At 49.8% G+C, this 16,424-nt stretch overlaps 8 protein-coding genes across 8 annotated transcripts; 6 read left to right on the forward strand and 2 right to left on the reverse strand.

The window, feature by feature from the left end:
- Positions 1 to 482: 482 nt before the first annotated feature.
- On the forward strand, positions 483 to 2,382 carry N7462_003468 (OSTA/TMEM184 family protein; the record flags this gene model as incomplete). Its single annotated transcript, XM_057075194.1, has 6 exons — positions 483 to 525; positions 591 to 741; positions 843 to 1,146; positions 1,212 to 1,337; positions 1,401 to 1,550; positions 1,603 to 2,382. 6 exons carry the CDS (start codon positions 483 to 485, stop codon positions 2,380 to 2,382), a joined length of 1,554 nt encoding a protein of 517 aa, XP_056934699.1.
- A 592-nt stretch (positions 2,383 to 2,974) lies between these two features.
- Positions 2,975 to 4,295, reverse strand: N7462_003469 (COP9 signalosome complex subunit 6; the record flags this gene model as incomplete). Its single annotated transcript, XM_057075195.1, has 3 exons — positions 2,975 to 3,420; positions 3,488 to 3,964; positions 4,025 to 4,295. 3 exons carry the CDS (start codon positions 4,293 to 4,295, stop codon positions 2,975 to 2,977), a joined length of 1,194 nt encoding a protein of 397 aa, XP_056934700.1.
- A 221-nt stretch (positions 4,296 to 4,516) lies between these two features.
- On the forward strand, positions 4,517 to 6,469 carry N7462_003470 (uncharacterized protein; the record flags this gene model as incomplete). The annotated part of the gene is made up of 1 exon (XM_057075196.1): positions 4,517 to 6,469. One exon carries the CDS (start codon positions 4,517 to 4,519, stop codon positions 6,467 to 6,469), a length of 1,953 nt encoding a protein of 650 aa, XP_056934701.1.
- A 466-nt stretch (positions 6,470 to 6,935) lies between these two features.
- On the forward strand, positions 6,936 to 7,837 carry N7462_003471 (DNA-directed RNA polymerase III subunit C31; the record flags this gene model as incomplete). Its single annotated transcript, XM_057075197.1, has 3 exons — positions 6,936 to 7,040; positions 7,113 to 7,365; positions 7,428 to 7,837. The coding sequence occupies 3 exons, from the start codon at positions 6,936 to 6,938 to the stop codon at positions 7,835 to 7,837; spliced, it is 768 nt and encodes a 255-aa protein (XP_056934702.1).
- A 455-nt stretch (positions 7,838 to 8,292) lies between these two features.
- On the forward strand, positions 8,293 to 10,423 carry tah18 (NAPDH-dependent diflavin reductase; the record flags this gene model as incomplete). The annotated part of the gene is made up of 4 exons (XM_057075198.1): positions 8,293 to 8,445; positions 8,530 to 8,705; positions 8,766 to 8,864; positions 8,926 to 10,423. The coding sequence occupies 4 exons, from the start codon at positions 8,293 to 8,295 to the stop codon at positions 10,421 to 10,423; spliced, it is 1,926 nt and encodes a 641-aa protein (XP_056934703.1).
- A 470-nt stretch (positions 10,424 to 10,893) lies between these two features.
- On the forward strand, positions 10,894 to 11,894 carry N7462_003473 (electron transfer flavoprotein subunit beta/FixA family protein; the record flags this gene model as incomplete). The annotated part of the gene is made up of 3 exons (XM_057075199.1): positions 10,894 to 10,947; positions 11,089 to 11,734; positions 11,812 to 11,894. The coding sequence occupies 3 exons, from the start codon at positions 10,894 to 10,896 to the stop codon at positions 11,892 to 11,894; spliced, it is 783 nt and encodes a 260-aa protein (XP_056934704.1).
- Positions 11,895 to 12,971: 1,077 nt separating this feature from the next.
- N7462_003474 (glycoside hydrolase family 16 protein) lies at positions 12,972 to 13,925 on the reverse strand (the record flags this gene model as incomplete). Its single annotated transcript, XM_057075200.1, has 1 exon — positions 12,972 to 13,925. One exon carries the CDS (start codon positions 13,923 to 13,925, stop codon positions 12,972 to 12,974), a length of 954 nt encoding a protein of 317 aa, XP_056934705.1.
- A 715-nt stretch (positions 13,926 to 14,640) lies between these two features.
- Positions 14,641 to 15,348, forward strand: N7462_003475 (class I SAM-dependent methyltransferase; the record flags this gene model as incomplete). Its single annotated transcript, XM_057075201.1, has 1 exon — positions 14,641 to 15,348. One exon carries the CDS (start codon positions 14,641 to 14,643, stop codon positions 15,346 to 15,348), a length of 708 nt encoding a protein of 235 aa, XP_056934706.1.
- Between the last annotated feature and the right edge of the window lie 1,076 nt (positions 15,349 to 16,424).

The raw sequence follows: 16,424 nt of genomic DNA on the forward strand, positions 1-16,424 counted from the left end.
GGCGTTGAAGAATAATGGATCTTTCTACAAACCGTGAATCCCCCAAGTCAAAGCCATTAGCTGAAATAATTGACCAAGAAATAATTGACCAAGAGTAGCCGGATAATTGGCCAAGAAATACGGCGTACACCACAAACACAGTCAAACTAGCGCGGAGTCATGGCGCGACACGGACAAGCCTCCCCAAGCTTCGCTGATCCACAACCAAATCTCCTAATCCACTCGCAATAAAAAAAGCGATCGGCATAACGTGGCTGGTGCCTGACGACTGAGAAAGCCGATATTATGCAACCACACACCGGGTCTGTTCTGTTCTCCCTCATCTCGTGCTCTCAACTGTCAAGTGTTTGACCCGCATTGTTGATGGTGGCTGACCCCTGTTGATCGGCCCGGATAAGATAATCGGGGAAAAAAGCACTCTCCGCCTTCCTCCCCTTTCAACTCTCCCAGCTCGATTTCGCGACTCTCGCACGCCAGCCAATATGGGCTGGACCGTGTGCAATGCGACCGAAGAACATGCAAAGAGTGTGTGTTCCTTCCTGCTGGCGGTTGACATTGGGCCGTGAAACTAACTTGTTCCCCGCCAACAGTCGTCGAGGAGGATCTTTGGGATGGCGGTATTTCCTTTCACCAGTTGAGTCTGATCGTTGGTGGCGTATGTGCCCTGCTCGCTTGCGCGATCTCGATTTTCTTGATCATGGGCCATGCCATGCATTACAGTAAACCCATCGAACAGCGACAGTAAGTGAGAACCAAGATTAGTGGTCTTCCCGGGGGCCACCCTTTAACGGCGATGGCGCGAAAGAGACCAGGACTGACAATGTCTTCTTTCTTTGTCACAGCATCATCCGGATCCTATGGATGGTACCCATCTACTCCCTTGTCGCGTGGCTCAGCATCCTTTTCTACAACGATTCGGTTTATTTCGAGGTCATCGGAAACTGCTACGAGGCTTTCTGTATCGCCGCCTTTTTCTCCTTGATGTGTCATTATATTGCGCCGGATGTGCACAGTCAGAAGGATTATTTCCGTGGGATCCAGCCCAAAGCCTGGCTTTGGCCCTTGAGCTGGTTTCAAAAATGGAAGTGCTGTGGCGCTCAGCGCGGTGCCTGGCGGAACCCTCGCAGCGGCCTTACATGGTTTAATGTACGGACGCTTTTTTCTGAATTGAGATTCGGCATTCATGACTGATAAGAATCATTACCTTTTAGGTCGTTTGGGTCGGCGTCTATCAATACTGTGTTATTCGCGTTTTGATGACCATTGTGGCTGTCGCTACGCAAGCAGGCGGTAGATACTGCGAGGAGTCACTAAGCCCAGCTTTCGCGCATGTCTGGGTATGCTAACCACCCTGAATCTTGACCCAACAAAGCTAATGGGATTTCTCTCTGGATGTCTAGGTTATCGCCATCGAATCCGTCTCGGTTACAATAGCAATGTACTGCTTGATTCAGTTTTACTACCAAATAAAGGATGATATCAAGCAGTATCAGCCGTTTTTGAAGATTCTCTCTATCAAATTGGTCATTTTCTTGTCTTTCTGGCAATCAGTATGTTGATGCATGTCCCACGCTTCTATGAAATATCACTTACAAGGACTAGACTCTCATCAGTCTGCTTGTCTCGGCAGGGGCTCTCTCTGCAACCAAAAAGATAGCGATGACGGATCTCAAGTACGGCCTGCCTGATCTTCTGATCAACATCGAGATGTTTATTTTCTCAATTCTCCACCTGTGGGCCTTCAGTTGGAAGTACTATGCCACATATAGCCCAGGCACCGAAATCACTGATTTCTATGGCAATGGCAAGTCTTCCTACCAAGGCGGAAAATGGGGCCTCGAAGCGCTAGTCGATGCGATGAATCCCCTCGATCTCATTAAGGCCATTGGTCGTAGCGCCCGCTGGCTGTTTGTGGGTCGGAAGAACCGTACGCTGGACCCCAGCTATCGGGTAAACCATGAGACTATTGGATTACAGCCTTCCGAATCTGGGACTATCAGCGCCGGAGGGACCGCCTACCAAGGTGCCAGTCCAACCATTTCTGGTGTCCAAGGCGGGCGCTATGGTGGGGGCGAGGAAGGTGAGGTCCTTCTGGCTCACGCGCAGCCGAATCCGTCTTCTACAAGTGTGCCGGGCACTTCCCCTTGGGATGATGACAATGATGATTACCTGAATGGGCAGCCAGCACGCTATTACGGTCATACGGGAACCTCTCCCTATGATGATATCGAGCACCAGAATACTGGATACCAGTCCAATGAGGCTTCAGAGCATCATCACTCCTACCCTGTTGACGGGCCCCTTCGCGAGCAGGCTCCGATGCCAATGCCAGAGCCGTATCAACCCCCACCACCCTACCCTGAGAGTCCGCACCATTCATGATCCATGATTCATTCATGATTGTTTTCATATAATTTTACCATGGTCTCCATTCTGTGTAATGATTCGAGATACTTGGCCGTTTTCCGTTTCGCATTAATGGTACCCATGAGCAGCAGTTGGTCTGAAGAAAGCCTGGTCTTTCCATTTCTATTCATCTCATTTACTTCTTGGATTTTGCCCTTCTTGTCCTTTTTGTCCAGTCACGTTTCGGACATGAATACCCATTTTTACCCTTTGGAACGTCTCTCGGAGACTTCTCTTGATTACCATGCCATTTTATCAATGCCTTCTTTAGTCTTATGTGCAGCGTATAACGCTAGTTGTATAGTAACTTTTGTTCATGAATTGAAGAGAAATGAATACGGCGCCTATCTTTGCCTTGTTTTTTTGAAGGTCGTTACTAGTGTAATAAATTCAAAAGTCGTAGAGATTTTCAGCAGTTGATTGATTCGTGATCTCGTCTAGTGGAGTCGTGAAAATGGGGAATGAGCTCATAACGCCAGAGAAAGGAAAATAAGCCTCCTGCCTTCAGATAATATCCCATCCGATCCTTCCGTCAATAAAAGGCTCAAGAGTCTATGCTAGACAAGCTTCAGGCATACATCCCAGCAATGTCACCGTTTCCAGGGATCATACCCTGAGCAAAGAGTTCATCTTCGAATCGACTTGCCATAAGGCTAGGGTTCTTGCGTGCAATAGTCGCGTTGCGAGAAGATTGGATAATTGCTGACTTGCGACCGAGTTCGCGCATTGCCTTTACATTGTCCCCCATTTGACCTAATAGAGAAACTAGCATAACATCATTGCTTTGGGAGAGAACTTCCGAGGAAAAGCTGCTCTGTTCGTCGGGGGAAAGGATTGAAAGATGAGACAGGAGAGAGTTGGTGTTGCGAAGGATGGCATGCGAAGGCTTGGAGGAGGGTGTATCTTCCTCGGCGTTCCCTGATTCAGAGATGGAGGAAACGTATGATTTGATAAGCGAGATGCGCGATTCCAGGGTACGAATGGCATTAAGTCGGGTGTTAAGGTTTGCAAGCACTGTACTGCTGATTAGCCAAAGAACCATTGGTAGCAATAAAATAGGGAAGATTCATGGTGCATATACATTCTTCTTCATCTTGTGATAGTTCGACTTGGGAGCTCTTCTGTTGCTTAACACCACCCTGTTGGCTCGTGCTTGCCGTAGTTGTTTGAGATGGAATCTCACTTCGAGATGCGGTCCCAGCGACCTGGGCAATGGTATCAAATCCAATCATCTCCGATTGCTCTGTCTCCACAGAGTATGGAAGAGAGCGGAACCGAATATTTTGCGTTTGCTCCTCGCCATCTATCTGCATATCCTTGGATCCATCGCCAGTTGCATCGCCCTCTAACACGCTCTCGTATATCGTCAATGGCAGCTTGGCTCCATTTGACCTCGATTGAAGTTGTGAGGGGTGGAAGGCCAGGAACACGGCCGACTCATTGTAGTCCTGGAGGATCTGCTGATGCAAGGGAAGGTATGAGGCATCGGGACCTGTGGGGGCAGCAGTGGACCACCATCCAACTAGATCAAGAGCCGGGTCTTTATGTACGTCCTTGACTGTTGAGTCGTTAGTCAGGAAACATCAAGATTCAATACGCGATGAGGGGCTGGACATACACTGCTTTAGCCGTTCTTCAAACCATGTTGTAGGCAAGAGAGTTTCGTTATTGGTTCCAGTAGTAACTGGACATTCAAATCCATGCTCCAGTGTTATCTCGCGCCCATTCTGCTGACCCAAGAGAGCCCCAACGATCGGGCCTTGTTGCTGCCGTGCGGTATGCCGGGTAATGTGGTCAGATATGGTGAGCAAGACCAACGGATGCAACTGGATGTGCAGGCCCGAGTCAGAGGACTTCCGGGAAACGAGAGACTGTGCAGTATCCATCATTACTGGCCCTCTAGCGAATTAATGGAAGTGGAAGGCATGTGGAGTTGAAAAGGGAGCTGCCCCGACATAATAATGCCCAGCGATGCGGTCATGTTTGATGTGTTTGGGTCCCTGCTGCCTGAGGCGCCAGCGACAGCTTTCCCCGCTTGTGGGACGCTGTTCCGCTCCGATTATTTACTCGCCGCGATCGCTTTCGAGAGAGAGATACCTCAACGCCCACGATGGCCGTCCCGTCTACCTTTGATGCGGTAAAGGCGCATCTTGCCAAGGTTCAAGGCGATCCTTCAACAGCCCTTGATATTGCACTCATCGACCGGCTGAAGCTGCAGCTCGTCGAAAGCACTGACTCTGTTGTCCCCGCCACTCTCTTATCACTGATATCAACCCTTCTGCCTGTCCTACAAGAGGACCCTACCCCTCTCACAACCCTCGCGATAAAGGCCACCAGTTATTTCAGCTTTACCGAGCTTCGTTCCGTTGAACCCCCCATCAATCTCATCGCTGGCTTTAAGGCCCCATCCGCGCCTGTCAACCTACTTGCTTTATCACTTTTGGCGAAGGCAGGTCACGCATCCAGTGATGCTGCTATAGTCGCTGGAGACCCCACTCTAGTTGCATCCCTGATCGAGTTATGGCTATCCACATCTTCAACAGCGGTTGCACAAGCCGCTCTTGATGCCCTGTGGGCGTTGTTGGAAGTCGACTCAGCGAGTCCCCTCGAAAACGGCGAATATGATCATGCGAGCGAGGAGGGACACGTCGGACAGGGCCTCATGTGGAGGAGAGTGTTTACAGACAGAGATGTTTACGGTCTTCTTTTCGGATTGTGCAGCCTGAAAGAAGATGCCCCCGGGACGTTGTCGAAGCGCGAACGGACCGTGGCCCAAGGCAGATTGTTGGGCTTCTTGGTGAAGGCTGGTCATCTACGCTGGGACATCATCTCAAAATCTCAAGTTCCGGAGGTGGAGACAAGATACGAGAGCCACAGTCTTCTTCACTTCGCGGCGTGCCAGATGGTTGACCTCAGTGATGTCTTATTGCATATGACTCTTCTGAACTTTTATCGGGAATTGTTGGGAATTGATGCTCCAGGCCTGATCGCTAGGAGCTGTATGCAATCTAGATCAACCTTTTCTTCTCCCGCTCTCGATTTTCTCATTGCCGAAAATCTGCATTCGAAGGTGCTCCAGTATTATCTTGACGAGTCAACCTTGGATTCGGTGGATCTAGTCTACCTCTCTGGCCCGATTATGGCCTATGTGTCTAAATATGCCGAGTTGTACCCTAATCACCTTCTGCAGAACCCCTCAACTCTACTTGATGCCATTATTGCACGCATTACTCGGGCTCTTGCCATTCCCTCCACACAATGGGCACACGGGGAAACCCCGACGGGTCATCTTGCAGTCTTGGCCGCCCTACCTCGAGTTTTACTCATCGAAGCAGGCAAGCATGGCGCAAACCCAGTGTTGCATATTCCTACCAGCCCGCCAAATGGCGAAGCTCTGGATATTTTGGGCAAAATTTTTCATGGGCCTGCAAGAACTGGGATACCTGACTCGATGGATCTGAACACCTCAGGTCAAACTCCAACTGATTGGCACCATGAAGCCGCTGCTGCGCGCATTCTGTATTTCCTCTATATCAACCACAACCCAAATTTCTGGACAGACGTTGTGGCTGCTGCCGACCTCATTGCTATGAAAGACACTGCGCTATCGGCAATAGCATTCATGAAGGCCTTTGTCATGTCAAATTGGCAACCTCTCCCTCCCGCATCACATACTATTAACACCTCATCTAAGTATCAGCTACCATCCGAAGAAGGGCTTGGGTCACTTTCCCCTGCATCGAGCGGGCTGCTTCCTCTGTCTGGTCCCTGGGCAGTTCTAACCCCGCCTGCCCTGACCACATTGTTGCCTTACCTTTTCAAACCACCTCGATCCTATGCGGAATTTGTAGGTGGTGGTGCTGGTGATTCCCAAAATGCAGTATGGAAAGTAGCTACCTCCAAGCATGAAGTTCTTGTGGCCCTCTATAATCGGCTCCGGGAAATGGGTGGACAAATGGAAGGATTCGAGGATATCTTACGAACGCTACGGCAGCGTGTCAACGAAGGTCCCTTGGGTCCCATGCGACAGGGTAACGCCCAAATTGAAGCGGTCGGGCTCTGACCAAGTTTTAAAAATGATCAAGTGAAATTGAAGTATGAATCCAAAGATTTTGGGGTGTTCTAGTCCTAGTATGTAGATTGATTCGCTCACTTCCAGAGTAACTGATCTTCTGGTTTCTATGCTTGGTGGGAAGAATAGAAGTATAATAACCGAAAGCAACATTTTGGGTTCAGAGATAAAATATCTCATACAGCTCTTTCGCCCTTTCCAGCTTTTATTTCATCATATATGCTTCATTTCTCCCCCTCCGCGAACCGGTTGCTCTGCGTTCTTACCACGGGGCGGGGTAGGGTTGTGCTCAACCCTAATTCCCCAATCGGGCGAGCGGGCGGTGAGAACGGGAGCAGCGGTATTTTTCTAGACCCGACGCATGTCTTCGCTCCGCTGTCTCTTCGATCATGGCGCGGTGAAAGCCAAGCAATAATTCTTTCCGAGAGCTATTCCCATATATCAGTCTTGGTTCGCCATGTCGCGCTTTGGTGCAAAGGGCAAACGCGCCCCTGGCGCTGAATTTACTTGGGATGCTGACCCCGGCGGCGTGCCGGATACAGCTCCTACGCCCTTGTACCCTGTAAGTTTTTTTCATCTGCTTTGAGCTCCAAGCTCTTGCTGTGATGGTCACTAATACGCTCTTCTCGAATAGGCATATGTCGTTCCGCTTTCTCGTTCTCTGTCTCTGCGAGAAAAAGCTGAGGTAAACCACTACCGGCATCTTCGAGAACAAAACAACGAGGGTCCCTATTACTCTGTCCTCGATTCCTCTGCATCTAGTGCAAAGAAGGGCAGTGCAGCACGCGTCAACTTTGATCCGTTTCACGGCATGCCCTCGTACTCCGGACGGTACCAGAAAAAGCGGAGAACAATCCCCAAGATCGCCAATATTGGTCGTAATTATGGTAAGAGCCCTGGGGGACAGTGTGGTATGAATTCTGCGGCGAAGAACATATGACTGATCAAGTATCTCCTGGTCCTGAAGAAACCAGATTCTGGCCTCGCGAGCTGTGGCCGATTATCATGCCGAACTTCCGACCTGGTGCCTCGATCGACGGCTTCCAGACGAACATGGCGATCGCTGGAATGAAGCGTGGCTTTGAAGATGACGAAGATGATGCCGAGGAGGAGGCCGCCAAGAAACGGGCCACTGGGGGAGACGATGACGAGGGTGATGCCGAGGTTGACGAGGGCGAACTGCTCGAGGGCGACGAAGATGCCGAGGAGGAGATCATCGACGATGACTTCGAGGATGACGAAGAGGAACTGGGCGGTGATTACAATGCCGAACAATACTTTGATGGCGGTGACGACGAATTTGGAGATGACGGGTTTGGCGATGGCGGAGGAGGCGGTGGTGATGAAGACACCTATTGAGACGGTTGGCGATTTGAGATACCCCTTTTCTTCGTTTTATTTTCTTTCTTTTACCGGTCTTTTTTCCTTTATACTGCATTTGAGCGTTGTGGTCTCTTGGATACACCACTCCAATCTGATCTGCATCGGACAGCTCCGTGTTTAGCTGTCCAGGCGTTTTTTTTTTCTTGAAATTCAATTTACCTTCGAGAATTTTAAATCCATTTTCTCTAGATAGTTTTATGCATGTCTCAAGGCTTTTTATTTGAATGTACTATGAACGAAATTATTCAGACTGGAACAGAACTAGCAACCGCTAGCACACTAGTAGGAAGAGCCTCTTTGCATGAATCTCAAATCTCGGTGATCTCGGCCTTGATGACATCAGCCGCCGAGATCGCCCCGCGGCCAAATTTGGGAATTCGAGACGTGGGGTGGGGGAGCGGCGCATTCGCCCTTCAACGTCGCAGACCAGCATGAATGAGCACGGTTCTGGCCGCCCACGGTCAGCACTTATTCTCTATGGTTCCGAGACAGGTAACGCTCAGGAGGTGGCGGAGGAACTGGGCGCTCTAATGGAGCGGCTGCGTTTCGCGACTCATGTTTCCGAGTTGAATCAGTCAAAGCCTGTGAGTACAATTGGACAATACCAGTGCCGTCGGAGTCGCGTTCTGTGTGTCATAGCTCATATATATGAAAACGTGTGTTTGTAGGATGGTCTCCTCTCATATACCCTCACTATATTCGTTGTCTCTACAACTGGACAAGGTGATCTCCCTGCGAATGCACGGGCATTCTGGAAGTTACTCTTGTTAAAGAAGCTTCCTCCGACGTTTTTGAACGGCGTCAACTTTGCCACATTTGGTCTTGGGGATAGCTCGTATCCAAAGTATGATTGAATTGAGAGCTGAATCTTGTGGGTATGATGTCACATACTCATTATCAGTAGGTTCAATTGGGCAGTACGGAAGCTCTACAAGCGATTGCTGCAGCTTGGAGCAAATGATATTTATCCCACAGGGGAAGCCGATCAACAGCATCCCGAAGGGTGGGTTTTTCTCGAATATCTCCTATGTCTGGTGCAAGGCTCATTTAGTTCCATACGACAGGCTCGAAGGCACATTTATACCATGGATGACAGACTTTCGAAAACATTTGATGGACATACACCCCTTGCCTGCCGGTGAACATCCAATTCCGGATGACGTTCAATTACCACCAAAATGGATCCTTCAACCGGTTGATGGGAGTGAAATCACTTTGGCTCCGGAGATAATAACTTCAAATTCCACCACACCCATTGAGTCAAACGAGCACCCTGACTTGCCGCATCTTGACCATGATATTCGGCCACTCCCTGATACCCTCACATCGACGCTAGTCGAGAATAGACGCGTCACCCCCAAAGGCCACTGGCAAGATGTCAGACGTATATCTCTGACGGTATCGGAATCTGTCTCTTATGTCCCAGGCGACATGGTCGCCATCACTCCTAAAACTTCATCCAGCGATGTACAAATTCTGATCGAACTCATGGGCTGGAAAGAGCAGGCAGATAAACCGATTGCACTTGTTCCCACTGGAGATACAGATGCGCCGCCTCCCATACCTGGTCTTAACTCCTACCCTAGGCTCACTCTACGCTCCCTTCTCATAGACTACCTCGATATCAAGGCAATTCCTCGCAGATCATTTTTTTCGACAATTGCTCATTACACAAATGATGCAATGCACAAAGAACGACTATTTGAATTCACAAACCCGGAGTATATCGACGAACTGTGGGATTACACGTCGAGACCGCGACGCAGCATTCTCGAGGTTTTGCACGAATTCGACTCCGTTAGAATTCCATGGCAGCATGCAGTCTCCGTCTTTCCAGTGATTCGAGCGCGGCAATTCAGCATTGCCAGTGGCGGGGAACGCAAGCGAACAGCTGATGGAAAGACGCAATTTGAACTCCTCATTGCCATTGTGAAATACCAAACGGTGATTAAACGGATCCGAGAGGGTGTCTGCACAAAATATCTGTCCGTCCTCCGCCCGGGCAGCACACTTCGTATTCAAATTCAACCGGGGGGACTCAATTCCTCAGTTCAGCAGCTCACTGCCTCGACCGTCCTCATCGGACCTGGAACTGGGATTGCGCCCCTCCGTTCCATGCTTTGGGAAAAGGCGGCACTGGTTCAAGCTTTCCACGAGCAAAATCCAGGTGTTGAGCCGCCAGTCGGACCCACGATCCTGGTTTATGGCGGCCGGAATAAGACAGCTGATTTCTTTTTCGAGGAGGAATGGGGACAATTGAGCAAACGCATTCCTCTCCAGGTGTTGACAGCGTTCTCGCGTGATCAGCCGCAAAAGATCTATGTGCAGGATTCAATTCGTCAAAATTTTGGGCTTTTTTTCCGAATTCTCCACGACATGCAGGGATCTGTGTACATTTGTGGCTCGTCCGGTCGTATGCCTCAAGCCGTGCGGGAGGCTCTAATTGAAGCCTTTGCCAATGGAGGTACACCCTTGTCCGGGCAGTCATATAATCGGGCCCAGGCGGAGGAATACTTAATTGGGATGGAAAAGAGTGGTAGATACAAACAGGAGACATGGTAAACGCTGGAATTGATGTTTTAAGCATAAATGTCGTCTATTTTGATTCATTTACACTTTCTAACATGTGCTTTCGGCAAAAAATATGTATACAATGTGTTCTGCCAACACTCAGGGCACCGCTCGAAGTCACCACTTTAGTAAACACAGAAACATGAAGTCATGACGTGGTGGAGTCAAGTTGAATATCTAGACATGGCCTCCAGGGCCCTTTAGTTCCCCTCATCATAAGCATAGCTTGATGCCATGCTATTAGTCACAGTAGGCTGTATGTGCTTAACCTCGGCAGGAGCGGTGGTGCCAGGAGGGCTACACTCGGGCCGCGTCGGCGTTTTCGAGGTCTTGGCACTCCGTCACCGCAGTCGACTCTTTCCTCCGCCGAACTTCTTCAACTCCAGACCTGAGCTCTTGTCCTCAACGTCTCTCGGAATTGGTCTATTTTGTTCCATTCTACCGACGACAATATTCTCACCATGGCTAGCGGCCTGCGGATTTTGGTCCCCATCAAGCGGGTGATCGACTATGCGGTTAGCAATCCCCCCTCTAATACCGTGCGCAGGCGACCGGTCATCGGAAGCTCCCACGAGGACATCACCATAGATTGATCTGCCCCCAGTCACTCATCATACGTGTACGAAGCTGACCTCTATTGTGCTTGGAATCCACAGATCAAACCTCGCATCAACAAAGCGCAGACCGGTGTCGAAACTGCTGGTGTCAAGCATTCCATGAACCCTTTCGATGAGCTCTCGATTGAGGAGGCCGTTCGGTTGCGTGAGCGCAAGGGCCCACTCAAGGTTGAGAACATCCTTGCTTTGTCTGCCGGTGGCCCCAAGGCTCCCGATGTGCTGCGCACCGCTATGGCCATGGGTGCCGATCGGGCGTTCCATATCGACGTTCCCGAGGCCAACGGCGGCCCCGAGCCGCTGACTATTGCCAAAATGCTAAAGTCTGTGGTCGAGAAGGAGAACATCAACCTCGTGCTGCTGGGCAAGCAGGCAATTGACGGTGACCAGGGTCAGACCGGCCAGATGTTGGCTGGCCTACTGGGTTGGCCCGCTGCCACCCAGGCCAGCAAAGTGGAGGTGAAGGATGAGGCTGGCACCCTCGAGGTGACCCATGAGGTGGACGGTGGTGTTGAGACTCTGCGCGCCAAACTGCCAATGGTTATCACTACCGACTTGCGACTGAACGAGCCGCGCTACGCTAGCCTGCCCAACATTATGAAGGCTAAGAAGAAGCCGCTGGAGAAGAAGACCCTGGCCGATTTTGGTGTGGAAGACACCCGCCGGTTGAAGACTCTCAAGGTGACCGGTAAGTCAAGTCTAATATCATTTTGGCCTCATATCTGCGGCAATGGTTTTTCATGTCTTACTAACATAATTTTCCAGAGCCCCCACCACGTAAGGGCGGCGGCAAGGTCGAGGATGTCGATGGCCTTGTATCTAAGCTGAAGGAGCTGGGTGCTCTGTAAGCACGATGCACGTGAGGGCGGTTACCATGATTTTTCTTATACTTTGTTTCTATACCATCCACCTGTTCTGCTAGACCTGGTTTCTGTCTTATTAAATCTCACTAACGCCTTTCTCATGATATCTTCGGCTGATATAGCATATCTGCATGTTTGGGATGATTTCTCCCTAGTTTTTTTAAGATATAGTCATGGAAATTTAGGGAGATTACCAAGAGATTTATCTTGTAAAACCGAGAAGGGGACCTTCTCAATTTCTTCGTATCAATGTGATTGTTCTCATCTTCAATATCAAGATTTTGCCACCGGGCTAGTCATCCCAGATTATCTTGCGATAACGGACCGGAAGCTGTGTAGTGGCACTGCTAGTATGGCCAGCCTGAGTTCTCTGGTTCCACAAGGGGATGGCGAAGGTCAAATGCAATCTCGTACTGACATTTCTATCCGTGCTATGCAGTCACCCAATAATGATGGAGAAGCTTTTTCTTTTCGGGAATTGACGAATTCCTCCGCATCCAAGATGATTGTGAGATCCTTCATTTGCTATAATCAATTATTGAAGACGCTTGTCACAGGAAGAGTGGATTCTACGCGAGACACTTTTCTGCCCTGTAGAAGATGCTTTGTGGCTTTGACCATAGACAAAATTATGGAATCCAATTGATTCATGATACAATGTATGTTGAGTTTGGTCTAACGTTTGACTTTTTGTCTGAGAAGCTGTTTAATTATCAAGTTTAGATGTTGCCTGACCTTGATAACGACAAATGTGCCTCTGCACACCTTTTTCCTCCGTTAGCAATCAAGCCCGAGTCCTGCTGTCCAAAGGTAAAACGTGCGCCTCATGTATTTACAGTCCAACTTTGGCTTTCCGGTGCGTCGTAAATGTCGGCCAGCCCAAAGTGAGGTCAACCTACTACAAGTCAAGATGCATCGCTTTGAAGTGTTATTTAAGTGATTAAATTTAGTCTACCACTCTACGACAACTCATCGCACTCGCCTAATCAGAGATACTCTTGTTAAAACGTATAGGATGCCGGTATAGTTGATTAACTTTGCAATCTAATTTCCTTCCTTTCGTTACATGGTATTGCCATCTTTGGCATCCCTCCACGCCCTGTCAAACTCTTTCCAACCCCCAGGCGGCGCGTCCCACATGGCCAACTCACGAACCACTGTGTCGTAATATCCATCACTGGGCATATTTCCCTGGCAGACATTGCCTCCAACAGCGATGTTGATGAGGATTCTGAATTCACTCATCTTCCTCGTACCAGGCGGCTTCTCAGCCCTCATGATAGGTTTACCATCAATCAACCAGACCATGCGCCCCCGGCCCGTTGTTTCATCCTCGTCCCAGATAAAATCGTACCTCACCCCTACCGGTGAGGAAATGTTGGGGATGGGGGTTTCGAGGACTCGATGCTTGTTCCAGTCCTGGCCGTTGAAGTGGCCCCAATGCAGACAAGTGTGGTTGACCGCATCGCCATTCCACGCTTCCATTATGTCGATTTCGCCATCCTCGGGCCACTTGAAGGGGTCCTTAGGCAGCAGCCAAAAGGCAGGCCAGATACCTCGAGCCACCGGCGCCGTAATTCTAGCTGACAGACAGCCCCGTGGTCGGCTGAGAGTCTGATGGCTCGACAGTCTGGCGCTGGTGAACTTCTGGGCAGGGTCGGGATGCCCGTGGTTGATCAGAGCGCGCACAATCACGGCATCTCCCTGGATTGAATGGAATGAGTTATGCGGGCTGTCGATATAATTCTGCGCCTCGTTGTTGCCCCAGCCATGTTGGCCCTGCTCGTGACCAAAGTTGGTGAACACCGGTACTTGTGGATGAAGATTAGGCTGCCAGTATATCTGGGGTTGCGAGTGCTGGTCCTGATAAACTAGTGATGGTTTGCTGGAGGTTGGAATAGGCGGTGGGGGAGGCTTGTTGTACGACGGTACCGGCGGAGCGGCGGGATGGCTTATTGCGTCCCAGGCTTTGTCTGCCTTATCGACAATGCCCTGAAGCGCCTGTCTGAATGGCATATCGGGTACGATCTCGGTATGGATGTTAGGGTTGCACAAGTAGCGAAGACACGGAAAAAACAGTAAGCAAAGCTGACGTCATATTGTGGATATCCCGAAAGTTCGGGGTTCTGGAGTTCTTCAACTCCTTATAATACCCCTTCACCCCTTGTCATCCCTTGTTACCATCGTACTTTGGGAAATATTGCTCTTTCCCTGAGACTGGATAGATGTAAGCAGTGGACACATCCTCCTCTCATCGCTAAACCAAAACTCGGGGTATATAAAATCAGCGGCCCATCATTGCTAAGCGCGAAGCAATCGCCAGATTCCCATAGACCATGAAATAAGAGGATATCCCGACTAGGTGGTAGGTATTAACAGGCAATGAGCGGGACCCGCGTTATTCAGACTGTCTGGAGAAAAGGCTATATACATATTCTGGAGCGACCATACACCGAGCCAATCATTCAATCAAACCCGACTGCTCTCCACGCTATTTCCCCACTACACTATTTATTGCCTCAGGCACCAAGAGTATGCAAACCCTACAACCCTCTCGGGAGCGCAATCAAACTTTGGCATTATCACAAAAATTCAAGACCGTTGAATCTCCTAGTATATGGTCTATCAAGTGTGCTGAAACTTAATATTTTCTATCATTGCACCTTTTTTCTTTTGACTCAAACAAAATCATTGCCAACACGTGCTCCTCTGCTTGCACTATCTCCAAAGTATGGCAGAAGCATGCCATGACCACCCCACCCCGACAACAGAACTCTCCAATGCAGAGCGCTTCAAAGCTACACATCTCGCCGCGCGCCATGGAAACTACCACCAATATTATGCCAAGTTTCGGGCGCCCACAGTTCCGGACGAGCGTCTTTCCATTCTCCCATCAGATATTCTCCGCAACGCGCGAGTCATAGATTTAGGTTGCAACGCGGGAAAACTGACCTATGAGGCGATAGCGCACTGCGGCGCGGCCGCTGCAGTCGGCGTCGATATCGACCCGTGGCTGATCGACCAGGCGAAGGCGGCGTACCCAGACGGGCCCTGCACATTTGAGCACTTTGACTTCGTGGATACGTCCGCGTACACGGGTACCGCGCTGGGCAAGTTTGACGTTGTCCTACTGCTCTCTGTGACGAAGTGGATACATCTGAACAACGGAGATTCCGCGATGTTGACGTTATTTGCTCATATACAGAGCATCCTGAATGAAGGGGGTTATCTCGTCGTGGAGCCGCAGCCCATGAGCAATTATGCAAGAGCTTCAAAGAGAAATAAAGAATTGAGAGAGATGTATAAGACGATCCAGATTAAGCCACCGTTTGAGGATGAATTGAGCGCGCAAGGGTTCGAAAAAATTCTGAGAGTTGAGAGGGACGAAGAGGGGTTTGCTAGGCCTGTATATATATGGAAAAAAACTACTATCAAATGATCAATCGAAATGGCTTAAAACGAGTCGGACGAATTGGCTTGCCTCGGGAACATGTAGACGTTTTACTGGCTAATTGTTTGGTGAAAAGGTTATAAAGGAAGCATATTTGACGATTCCTCCATCAACCGATACTTCTCAAAGCACATTATTCCCTCAACATGGGTCAATGTACTTTCCAAAAGTTATGTGCTTTTCTTCGAACGGGGCTCTTCCTCCATGAGAATCAACCCGGGGTCGCCAGTAACGTATATTATTTTACTTGTAGATTTACTAGCGTGTCAGTAGTAGTGCCTATCCGGATACGATTTACCCACGATGTCCCCAATGGGCATTTCAGGCCAATTTCTCCTCCTCGCCTTCACAATCAGGCAATAAGGTTATATCACGTGATACGCCTCGGCCGGGTCTGGACCAGCCGTTCATGTAATGCGCCGTAATCACGAGGCGGCGTGCAAATTCTGCTGTATAGACCCATGTTTCGCATTCATTGGCACGGCACATCCCATACTCAATCATGTAGATCGAGGAGATTTAGGGGACCCTCTCTTCCTCCTCGAATACATTGAATACAAATCTTAAGTCCCCACAGCATCTAGATCGTGAAGTGGGAGATTTGCGGCTTGGCTTTCTGCACGAATTGTATTGCTTGAAACCGCTGCAGGGCCATCTTCAGCCGCGGCGGCGGTTTTTTGGTTGGCGAGCCTGTGATTGCCGGGGGCTGAGTGGAGAGGGGGGCGGAGGCATTGTGATCTATCGTCCTGTCGAAGAAGAGACAAGTCGGGGACTTCGGAAGCTCAGCTGATCGCGCATCATTGGCACTATTGACAACCTGCTGCTTTTTTGAATGCGATATCACACCACGATTTGGAATCACCACGGTACATAGAAGATTCCCGGCAATCGAGCCGAGTCAGAGGGATCTAGTTCGGAACTAGTCGATATCCGTGCGGGACTGTGCCAACTGCTGGTCGCACAAGTGCCGATCGCCCGAGTCGATGATGACGTCCGCGCGCGCGTTCCATGTTCCCTGGACCCGGGGATGTGCTGGAGATGCTGGTCTGTTGGCCTGTTGGCCA

Source organism: Penicillium macrosclerotiorum, assembly GCF_028827735.1.
Source record: "Penicillium macrosclerotiorum strain IBT 26536 chromosome Unknown utg000003l_segment0_segment0, whole genome shotgun sequence".
NCBI classification, from domain to species: domain Eukaryota; kingdom Fungi; phylum Ascomycota; class Eurotiomycetes; order Eurotiales; family Aspergillaceae; genus Penicillium; species Penicillium macrosclerotiorum.